This window comes from Marmota marmota, unplaced genomic scaffold, assembly GCF_001458135.2.
Source record: "Marmota marmota marmota unplaced genomic scaffold, marMar, whole genome shotgun sequence".
Taxonomy (NCBI): Eukaryota; Metazoa; Chordata; class Mammalia; order Rodentia; family Sciuridae; genus Marmota; species Marmota marmota.
This window is the reverse complement of record NW_025999969.1, coordinates 4,701,007-4,713,419: the sequence shown is the minus strand read 5'-3', so window position 1 is coordinate 4,713,419 and position 12,413 is coordinate 4,701,007. Positions and strand designations below refer to the sequence as shown.

Genomic DNA, 12,413 nt, shown 5'->3' with positions numbered 1-12,413 from the left:
TCTTCTAAGTGTTCTACTCTGCTGGTAGTATTCTCATTTGAGTTTTTAATTTGGTTTATTGCTTCCTGCATTTCTAGGATTTCTGTTTGTTTGTATTTTATAACCTCTATCTCCCTGAATAGTTGATCTTTTGCTTCTTGGATTTGTTTATGTAATTCATTGTAGAAGTGATCTTTCACTGTCTGATTTTGCTGTCTAATGTCTTCCTTGAGACTCCAGATCATCTCAAGCATGTAAATCCTGAATTCGTTATCTGACATTCCATCTGCTGCAGATATTACCTTTTCTAAAGTTGAGTTGACCTGCATTGCTTGTGGTCCTTTCTTTCCTTGTCTTTTCATACTGCTCGCGTTTCTTTCTGCTTGGTGAAACTGTTGTGTTATTTAATTTTCCCCCTATATATTTATATTGCTCTTGTATAGTTGCAAAGTCTCCCTTGCAGGTTCGGGCGGCAGCTGTGCTCCTCCTGCAATTGGGGTGATCTGTCTATCACGCCGGCGGGGCGCTGGGCCCCTTCTCCGGGTCCATTGGTCTGCCTACTTTGCGGGCAACGGCTGGGCCCTTCCTCCAATAGGGGTGAGCTGTCTACCACAGTGGCGGGCCACTGGGCCTGTTCTCCAGGTTGCAGGTCTGCCTACCTTGCAGGTGCAGGCGGCAGCTGTGCCACTCCTCCAATTGGGGTGATCTTTAAACTAGGCCGGCGGGCCGCTGGGCCCCTTCTCTGGGACGTGCGGTCTGCCTATCTTGCTGGCAGCAGCTGGGCCCTTCCTCCAATTGGGGTGATGTGTCTGCCACGCCGGCGGGCCGCTGGGTCTGTCTGCCGGTCGGTCGCAGGTCTGCCTACCTTGCAGGCCTGTTGTCCATTTTTAATTGGGTTAATTGCCCTTTATCACAACCATCTTAATATATTGTAGATACAATTCCTGTATCAAATATATGACTTAAAAAATATATTCTCACACTCTATAGGTTTCTTATTTACTTTCTTGATGGTGTCAGTATAGAACTGTTTAAATCTGATGAAGTCCAATTTATGTATTTTTTTCCCTTTGTGTTTCCCATGTCTATGAAATCACTGATTAATACAACTTCATGAACATTATTTGTCCTATGATTTCTTCTAATAATTTGTAGTTGTAACTTTTGTATTTGTGTCATTGACCCAATGTAAATTAATTTTCAAATGTGACATGCAGAAGGGGTCCAACTTCACTATTTTGCATATAGATACCCAGTTGTTCCACCAACATTTCCTATTTTTGGTGCCTTGACACCCTATTGAAAATCAGTTGACCACAAACATAATGGTTTATTCTGGCCTCCCAGATTTATTCTATCAATATATATGTGTATCTCATTCCAACAGCACATTGCTTGATTCCTGTAACAATTGAATACATTTCAAAATCAGGCAGTGTGATTTTTGTAGTTTTCCTCATCTTTTTTCAGATTTATTTTGGGTCCCTTGAACGTCCATCTAAATTTAAGTTCTATGTGTCAATTCCTATGAAAAGTCAGCTGGGATTCTGATAGGGATTGCTTAGAATCTATTTATCTAAATAGGATGCATGCCAATTAACATAGTATGTCTTCCAAGCAATGAACACAGGATGTACTTTGATGCAGTCAGGGCTACCTTAATATAGCTCTCAAATCAACAGAGGTTTTATGCTTTAATAGTCAATGGAAAAAAGAAAAAATGAGCAGATAACCAGTAAATAAGAGTGGGAATCCAACTACTACTGAAAATACTTATACAATGTTCACCTTCTTGAATCCAACTTCCCTTCTCAACAAGCCACCTTTTACAAATCACAGTTTTTAAGATAGAGCTCAGCCTCTTTTGTCATATTATCACCCACAAATTCTCTTGTTTCTTTACCCTTTTTCCATGACCAACAGTGGTAGAAAGGTGATGACCATGAATGATACTTCTCTATACACATTATTCCTTCAGAAGGTACTTCAGGAAACTTGTTTTAGCAGAGCTGCACACATACCACCCTGATTCCCAATCTGCCCCAACCTCCTACTGTTTCTGAGATCTTATCCACAAGTGACTGTAAAATAGGTTTACCATAATCAAAAGTTAAACAACATAATTTTAGCAATTAGACCAGTTGATGAAAAAGAACCTTTAACATTAATATTACATAGAATATTAAGTCATCTGGGATGCTGTTTAAAAACTGTTTCCTGGCTTTGACTGCCTTCTAAGGATCAAGTTAGCATAAAGTTGCCATTTGGGAAATAAAATATCACCCTTTGTCAGCTGGGTGGTAGAGGAGCACAGAAGATACTGGGTATTACTAAGAAGCTTAGCACCCCTTGCAAGATGCAAGATGTATCAATATCTTTGCAGAGCGGTACATCATCAATATGGAATTAGAAAGAGTTCAAGACACTTCAAAAATGTTTTGGATTATGGGCTCACACGTATGACCATAAGCAATTCAAGCTCTATAAAATAACCTACTTCTTCAAAGGATCAGAATATCCTATTCTTTAGGTCACTTTAAATCTTATAATTTATTAATACCAGCAGAATATGTCACTTTAATGGATCCATTGTTTACCATCAATATACACAAAGAATCCATTTAGAATTTTATTCTATCTCTTACAAAAAAATCAGTTTACATATCTTTAAAGATGTCCTCGGGTATATAAATGTATATAAAGTTAATTTTCATTCAAAAAGCATGGTTTAGACTTTGGAAATTAGTAAGTTTTGAAATGGCTTATAATTGATATATACTGGTTTTATTTCAAACACTGGGTCAGGAAGTATTAGAAAAAGCTCTATAAAGAAAGAAAGAGAGATCTTGGAGACTTCCTTTAACCAAGCAGAGCTTCCTTGTAGTCAAAGCAAAAGAAGCATATAATATTAGTGCGCTATATGTGCAATAAGAATTATAATGCATTATACTGTTATATATAAAATAAATAAATAAATGAATCTACACACTGCTTATTTTATTTTTTAAAGTAAGAATATGTCAACGTATCTGCCAGTTTTTTTTTTGTCTCCTATCATTGAATCCAAGAAATTTATCATATTGATCATTTAAATTTATCATATTGATCATAATGGTCCTCTTTAGAAATATAGGAGAAAAAAACTTGATATTTATATCTATGTTATCCCAATAATAGAGAATAAGGATAGTATTGAATTAGGACAACGTCAACATCATCTCCTCAACAAAGTACATTGCCTTCAAGTGATAAAAAGCAATCTAGGGGTTAAAGCTAGACATTTTAGATGAATCAGGGGCTACTATTAGTTTGCCCTTGCAAGAAATCATCCACCTCAGTTGTACTTAACTTTTTTATTAGTGGAAATACATGTTTATTAAAGAAATGCCAGAAATTTTTTGTCATGTGCTTTAACTGCATGTCAATTCCAGATTTAATTTCTAGCATATTTCTAAAGCAGAAATGTTCAGAATTTATGACAACTTTAATTTATTTATTCAGCAAACATAAATTTGCGTGCCTCTTAGGTGCCAGGAAACAAATGATAATCTTGCCTCAGGGATCGTATAGTCTGGTATTTATTACAATTATTTCTTACCAAAGACTTACGTGATTTTACAATTTATTTTGTCTCTACTGGGTATATTCTGTGAGATAAATTGTCGAGAGATTTTGTTTTACATCGGACTAATTTGTGATTCAGTATGATGAAACACAAATCAATCCCCTTCTGTGACACTGGCCCTCATAAAGTCAACATGGCTTAGGTACATATTAGATTATAAATTCCAAAATGCACAAGTGACTCAGTTGCTTTTCCACATAAAAACTATAGCCATGGAATCAACAGCAGTACATGCCCAACTTATGTCTTTTATTTCAACACACTCCAGACGATGGTTTCAAAAGAAAATACCTATATTCCAATTATGAAATATAGCGAATTGAATTTTTAGTTTTGTAATTAATATATCCTCTGAAAGACAATATTTGGTTTTCTTGGTAATTTTTTCCTGCTGTGAGTAGAACTTCAACAGTTAAACCCCAATATGATGTTTTGCATGAAGGACTGACCCGTTACTCCCCATGCCAAATGCTGATAAGCAGAATTAGTTATTAAATACCTCCAATCTTAAGTCTGAAGAGATCATCATTTTCAAAATTAAGCTTCAGTTTGTTTATCAAGCATATAAAGAAACATGTATCAAAATGGACAACACAATTACTATAGATTATCAGAGACATGGCTTTTTCTATTAAAACATAATAAATTTGTGCATTTTCCATAGCTGAGTCAAATCATCTTGAGAAAAAGAAATGTAGCTGTATTTGTATTCTGTTGCTGATTTGCTTTTTAAATTAGAAAAGAAAAGGAAAAGAAAAAAGGACCATGGGGTTTTCAGGGCTAAGGCTACTACCAAAATAGATATTTAAACAGTGGGAGAGGAAAAAAGAAATAGGAAAGCCAGTCTTGACAAGAACACTCTTTAATTTTGCAAATGTGATTTGTGCTTTTGCCTGGACATAGGGCTAATTATTTCCACTAAGATGCTGCTATAAAATAGAAACACTCAAGAGGCAGCTTTGTGCATTTCTTTGTAAACCAATGCCTGGATTGAGTGATTCAGTGTAATATAACAGAATCATCTCTGAGCCAAGGACCCATCAAGGTCCAGTAAACAAACCACAGTGAAAGGCTACCACGGGGACCACGGCTGAGGTACCACAGAAGGCACCTTCCTCCTTGGCTTTAGCAGAGCAAGGGCTCCATGGCACTTTTCAGCAACTATGTGCTCAGTTGCCTCTCCAGTCACTGCTGGGAGCTAATATCTCCTCAAAACAGGGACATGTGGGAAAAAAAGGCATTTTTGTGCAATTGTTTTATTGATATGCAATGCAAGGTAAATTTTGGGAGGCTAAATTTCCACTAAAAATATTATATTTCATGGTACTCAAAATAAAATTTAGGGGCTGGGGATGTAGCTCAGTGGGGAAGCATTTGCTTAGCATGAATGAGGCCCTGGGTTCAATTCCCAGCACCAGGAAAAAACAAACAACCACCAAAAAAGTTTAAAAGCTAACTTGGATTATGCTGGTCACATAAGACATGAACTCAAACATCATCCTTTTAAAAAGAAAGAAGAGGAATAAACAGTATTGAGATGCAATTATTTGTAGTCTAAAAATTAACTGTCCATCATCAAGCCTATAGCATGCAACTGTGAGTCAGCCAACCAATCCTCCACCCCCGCCTCATTGTTATTTAACTGTGGAGGTCTCCTGGCAGGTAGAGACTAACTCAAAATAATGCAGATGCTATAAACTTGGGCATTGCAAAGAATTAGATCCCTTTTTCTCTTAAAGTGGTATTCTTCACATGTTATTTTACTGTATTCCAGTTAACATCTTACATATTAACATCTTAAAAATGAGGTTTCTGGCATTTTTCAACTTTTAATATACCACTCAAAGTTATAGTAAACAGGTATACAAACAATGTTCTAGTAAACAAGTATACAGATACAGACAAACCCATTTCTCTACAAACCATGTAAATTCTTTTATTCTATTCTCTTCTTCCACACAGAAATATCTAGTTCCTCTCTCAATTCTCAAAAAGGCTGATTAAAAATCAGTGAGGTCCCCTGTCTGCAAGGACAGCCTGTGTCTTGTCACACAGTACCCGCATGTTACAGTTTTCATTCCTCAGTAGCCTGAATGGTCTTAATGTGAATTCAAAATTTTTAATTACTAACTAGTCTGCCCTGGAGCTCTTCATGATTTTTGCAAGCTAAAACACAGAGCACAAGAGAGGGAGAAGATCCATGGCACCACAAGTCTCCACCCTGATTATACTGCATCCAAGCCCGCGGGCCACATGATTCCTAATAAAAAGCTTTCAATAGGACACATAACCCCTGAAGAAGTTTCTCAGGCTGCCTAATAGATTACTGCTCTGAGGAAGGCACCTCCTGTGGGAGCACTGGGATTACAATTGCATATGTATCCACGTGACCACACAGCATTTTAAGTACTCAGTTTCCAAACAGACCAAGAAGTTACAATCATTTTTACATGCTTTAAGTGATGAAGTTAAATATATCACTTACAGGATAAACAGCCTCTGAAATGATCAGCTCAAAACTTCAAAGACCTGAATCTTGAAAGCAAACTCCAGACACATGCAAATAACCCCAAAATGAAATGGGAAGGGTTGCATAGACTGTTCTTATGAGCCAACAACTTCTTGTAGCCCCAGAACAATATTGTATCTCTGTGAAAGGGAGATGGATGGTACTAACCATGCCCATTGTAGAAATACAGTAATGAAAAAGAATCTCAGACTGGTAGTGTGGCCAAGTTCATATGGAGCTCTTTCTAGAGAGGTGATTCCATGGAATTGAAAAGACAGTGTGCTTGTATTGGCACACTTTCAGTCAAAGCTCCTGTCCTTATCATTACAATGTCTCCATTTTTTTTTTTTTTCAAATTAGTTGAAGAGGGAAAACTCAGTTGTTTTCTCTATACAACTCAGACAGCCTTCATTTTTGGGGGGGACGGCGGGGTTGGGTACTGGGGATTGAAACCAGGGGTGCTTAACCACTGAGCCACATCCTCCAGTTCTTTTTTTATATTTTGTTTAGAGACGAGACAGGGCCTCACTAAGTTGCTTAGGGCATTCTCAGTTGATGAGGCTGGCTTTGATCTCATAATCCCTCTATCTCAGCCTCCTGAACTGCTGGGATTGGAGGTGTGCTCCATGTGCCCAGTTAAAGCCTTCACATTTGATAGCATACATTTGGAGTTTTTGTCATACAACAACCAATATTGTGATATCAAGTGGATGTCCTACAACTCAATCCAATTCTGACACAATGATCCACCAAGTTACTACCCACATTTCATTTGAACCTAGTAACAAAATGGAGGTATTCAAAATCAGGTTTGATAATTTTTGCAATGGCTTAGGAAAACACTCCTTTATACTTACCTGTGTATTAAAAAAGATAAAAGGTCCATATGAATGGGTGGATGAAGAGTGAACAGAGCTAGGCCTGGAAGGTCCTAAGTGCAGATGCTTCTGTCCTGGTGGAGTGAGTTGAAGGATGCCACCCTCCTGCCATATGCATATGTTCACTGACAGGGGACCTATCTGAACTCTCTCTTATGGAATTTTTACAGAATTTTCTTCACAGAGGCATGATCAATCATTAATCAACCTCCCAGGGTCTCCTCTCCACAGGATAAAGGGTGGGAGCTCAAAATATCAGGCTTCTACTCAAAGCTTTTTCTTCCCATGTAGGACCCCTCGAGATTCACCTCATTATGACAAGGAATGTGTCTATCACCCAGGAAATTCCAAGAGGGTTAGGAGCTCTAGGTTAGAAAACAGGATCAAAAACAACCACATCCAAATGTCTTAAATCTGTTCTTTTAAAACTACTAGCTAATATGCACATTTTTATATGCTGAACAAAGTTTAGTTTCTACTACTACTAAGGTATATTAATTGTATAACTTTGTTCATATATGCATCATGAATATATATTTATAGAAATCATGCAAACTTTGCTGAAGGTTTTATCCCCAAATTAACTGTGTCCAGAAACACATTTGCTATCCCCAATAAATTTCTCCTCCTTAATGTGACAGTAGTAACTAGAGGTACATAATGTCAGAATTGGATTGAGTTGTAGACATTCACTTGATGTCATCGAGAATTGGCTGATGTATGAAATAAAAAACAAACAAAAAACAAATCAAAAGCTACTAGGTACTATGTATGCTTAACTTTTTTTATATGATGTTTTCCTTTAGACTTTTATACCCCACATTGAATAATTCAGTTAGTACAATAGCAAAGAAACATTATTCAACATTCCTGTACTTTCTTATTCCTATTACTCTGGTACCTTGATTCCAATGTGCTTCCTGTAACACATACAGCTATGTGAATGCAAAGGCTTCCTGCTCTATGCAACCCTTCCAGAAACTAAAAATGTAGAAGGTACAGTGTTGACATTCCCATTTTTTTTAAATCTCTGAACAGTTTTTTACTGAGTCACATGATAACATAAGTGTACAATGAGGCCCTTTTGTGTCACTCTGGATTATTTATGTATTTCTCTATTCTATAAGATTAGGAATTACTCTAGACTAAGCACTAACTCTAACTACCTAATCCATGGTAGGTATCTCAATGTTCATTAAGCAAATTACTGGATGGACAGATGAATATGTAGAATTAGGCTACATTGCCTAAACAAACATATGGATGAATAAGTGAACAGAACTAAATATGGAAAATTGGAGGGTGGGAAAGGTCCCTTTAGAAAATGGAGGGAAATGCTTCAGTAAAAATCTATTTTCAAAAGGTCAGGCACTTCTTCACAGTTACTATGTGAGTAGAGTTCCCTGAAACATCTTACTGAACAAATATTCCACATATACAGCATCCCCCCCCTAGATCCATGAGTCAAAGCAGCTTTACAAAGGTGATTCAGAGGCAGATTTGGGAAAACATACAACACATGCTTGACTCATGAGAAATCAGATTTACTAGCCTACTTGAGGTGGTCAGGTGACTCACTAGGTTTTAAATTTGAAATTTGCTTTGACTCAACAACAGAAACATCAAAGTTGTAGGTTAACAGTCTATGTTTCTAGGATTTTTCAAATACCTTTTAATTACAACAGCACAGTCTACTATAGACATAATCTCCCTTTGTCACGTACGTTTAATATTTTATGCATGTGATTATTGTTCTCACAGTGTATAATTATATTCACCAATAAATACTAACACATCTAATTCAGTTCCACCAGAGTGAATATAATTCAGAAGGATGAGATCTATCTTCTAATTAACTCTTTCTTCCCTATATTGGAATAATTGAAAAATAATAGGATGGATCATCCTTTAAATTCTGAATGGTACAGGCACATTATAAGTAGATTTTGCCCCAATTATGGATATAGTCAACTTAATGTTAATCATAATTATTTTGTTATACCTTCTGAATGTTTTTCTCTTTATGGGAAAGCCATACTCAAGGGACACTGTCAATTACATGACTAATTTCAATGGTAAAATATGAAAGATATAAATATGCCTGATATCTTCAATCTGGTTTTAAAACTGAAAGCCAAACACAGGCCTAAATTCAAGGTCCAATTGGGCTCATACAGTGTAGTCAAAAACAAGCCACTTATCTCTTGGGCCTTCATTTCCTCATCCATGAAATAAGCAAACCATTTATATATCAGAGTTCTCTATATCTCAAGAGTTATCTATATCTCACACAAGTGAGAGTCTATGTGAAAGTGCTTCACAATCAGTCAACTGCTGTCCAAATAACAGTGATTCTGAGTTTGTGTGCACAGTAAGATTGCTCAAACAATAACATCACTGCTGAATAAACCCATTAAAATGTAATGGTTTATGGGAGGCATGTGTAGACATCACCTTAAAGAATGAAAGCTACACTAAGTAAAAACCTCAAGGTATAATCTTATCCATATATAACCCTCTAGGTTTTAAGACTTTGGAGCGAGAAGATGAAAGCAAAATCCCGCTAAAATAATAAGACAGGAATGCATAGAAGCATTTGGGCATAATGTGACTGAGATCAGTGGCAAAGACAGTCTTGCTGCCATAAGAAACTAGACTAAAGGTATTTCATCAGGTGGAAATGGAGAGTTGATGAATATCATCAAATCATAAAGCATGGGCCTACTGGAAAAAATTTTCTCAGACCTGGGTCCATCTTCCTGCAGAATTAGCCTTGTTTGTTATGTTCCTTTTGTGTCACTTAGTGAATTTGAGCTTTCGCCTAGTTGATCACCTTCAAGTATTCCCTATCACCTCCAAAAGAATCTGTCTTCCAAACTATCCTATAGTCTGCTGTAGGGAAACCATCCAGCCCCCACAACACTTCAAGCCTCTAATGGTTTATTTCACAACTCCAAATGCTTGTCCTTATCTGAAGGCAGCCTTGGCCACCCCATCCTGGGTCAGTAAAAATCTATTTTCTAAGGTTCTTCTTCCTTCTTGTTTCAAAAACCAATGCCATTCGTCCTTCCAGTAACATGGAAAGCTTCTGATGAGAATTTTCAGATTTTCCACATTTGAAAGCATAAATTACTCTCTTCCTTGTGCTTTAGAGTATGAACCATAGTTTACCTTACATAATAGTAGGGGCTACTGGAAGTTGACAACCGAGTCATATATGTCTCTTTCAATGATCAATTTTCCTGTTCCTGTGAGTTCCCGCAAAAGACCACAATGCCTGCTATATACCAACAGCTCAGTCTATGTTCGTAGAAATGAAGGACATTTTTACTACTAACAGGACTGGAAGTGCCACAAGCAAAGATAGATAGATAAGGAATAGCTAATCTCCAGTATGTTTTGCCTTGTGCCCCCACATACCTGACAATTCCATTATATGTGTAGAAAAGGTAATGGGAATGTGTCTAAAGAGAACAGAACTGCAACCTTATGTGCAGTTAAGTGTTAGCATGACTGACAGCAGAGACGCAGGACTGCTTTTTAATTCATGAAAGGAATCATTGTTAATACAGCAGCTGCTGCTCAAGAATTGGAGTGGGACTCAGAGTGGTGTACACACTGTCACTTAGTCAAGCACACCTCACAAAAGAGTCCAGCAACACAGTGACAAAAATACTTGTCCAATCATATACATCTAGAGTTTTGATGGCTGTCTTCTAAGGACTTAGAAGCCACAAAACAGATCTGTCATGACCCTCAGAAAAGAAGAGAATGATAACTGGGTTTGGAAGAGCAGCTTTCAAAATGCAAATAATAAACTAAGATGTTTATTTTAAATAACCCAATTCCAAAGAAAGCAAAAATAGCAAAGAAAAAAAAATATTAACAAGGCACCATTTGCACTTAAAAAAATAAACAGAATAATTACTATCACCTAATTCTGGTGAATTTGAGAAGAAAGTCATATATTCAAGTGGCTGGTGCCAGTATAAACTAGTCCCAACCTTCAGAAGGAAACTAAAGAATCTAGTCATTCTCCTCCATGTGGGAATCCCAGTGTTAGAACTCTGAGGCAGAGAAATAGCTCCAAACAAATTAAAAAAAAAAAATACACATGAACAAGTCCCTTGTAGCTTTGCTCATAACAAAAATGGAAACCAACTCAATGTCCCACACAAGGAATTCCTTATAAAAGAGCTCCTCATGATAAGTCAGATTTATAGAGACTGTATAACATATAATATAATATCCATACTGAAAGCCAGAAAATAGAGCAATGGCATAAAAAGAGACTCACTTTTCAACAATATTTTTGAATAACATTATCGTGTTATTTTAAAGGAAATTACTAATAAAATCACCTTAAGAAGTTTCTGCCCGTTCATTAGCACATATTGGCATGAAGTAAAAACCCAGCTTAGACTATTGACTCTAAGAAGAATAAAGAAGAATGACAGAGCAGAAGGAAGTAGCTTGATCTATGAGAGGGAGAAGAATACCTGCAGGTAACCATGTGGAGTGACCACAAGGGCAGCACTCACCTGTGGAGGCCGGGGCTTATAAGGGGAACTGCACTCGAGGTCAGCGAGGATGCTGGTCAAAGAGTCTATCTCTGCATCCAAGCTGGAGCGCCTCTCCTCAAGGGTCTTGCCTCCAGGATTTCCCTGCTAGAAAAAACATGCACATTAAAATAAATAATTTTCCATAGATAGCCTTATGAGTTCAAATCAATCAAGCTTGCACTCTGTTTTTCCAAGTTTTTTTTTTCCTGACACCATCATGCATTTTTTAAATTCTTATTTTTAAAGATTCTCATTAAATCTCATTGAGCTAAGGTAGAATTATCCCTTTTGACAGAAAAGAAAAACTAAAAAAAAAAAATGTTTTTTTTCCTAAGACCATATGATTATTATTTTTTTTTAATTTTTTATTGTGGGTTGTTCAAAACATTACAAATTTCTTGACATATCATACTCGACACTTTGATTCAAGTGGGTTATGAACTCCCACCTTCACCCCATACACAGATTGCAGAATCACATCAGTTACACATCCATTGATTTACAAATTGCCATACTAGTGTCTGTTGTGCTCCGCTGCCTTTCCCATCCTCCACCCTCCCCACCTCTCCCCTCCCCTCCCCTCCTCTCTCTCTACCTCCTCCACTGTATAACCCTGAGGGTCTCCTTCTATTACCATGCAATTTCCCTTCTCTCTCCCTTTCCCTCCCACCTCTCATCCCTGTTAAATGTTAATCTTCTTCTCCTGCTCTTCGTCCCTACTCTGATCTTAGTTACTCTCCTTATATCAAAGAAGACATTTGGCATTTGTTTTTTAGGGATTGGCTAGCTTCACTTAGCATAATCTGCTCTAATGCCATCCATTTCCCTGTAAATTCTATGATTTTGTCATTTTTTAATGC

At 37.0% G+C, this 12,413-nt stretch overlaps 1 protein-coding gene across 12 annotated transcripts in view; it reads right to left on the bottom strand.

The window, feature by feature from the left end:
- Nucleotides 1-12,413, bottom strand: part of LOC107154372 (LIM domain containing preferred translocation partner in lipoma) — a 608,084-nt gene that overhangs the window by 328,406 nt on the left and 267,265 nt on the right. For 10 of the 12 annotated variants that reach the window (XM_015499986.2, XM_048804054.1, XM_048804052.1 and 7 more), the window contains one exon: nucleotides 11,533-11,658. In XM_015499986.2, the coding sequence (XP_015355472.1) occupies nucleotides 11,533-11,658 (126 nt within the window). The remainder of the gene's footprint in view (nucleotides 1-11,532; nucleotides 11,659-12,413) is intronic. The other 2 variants (XM_048804059.1, XM_048804061.1) reach the window with 1 other exon arrangement.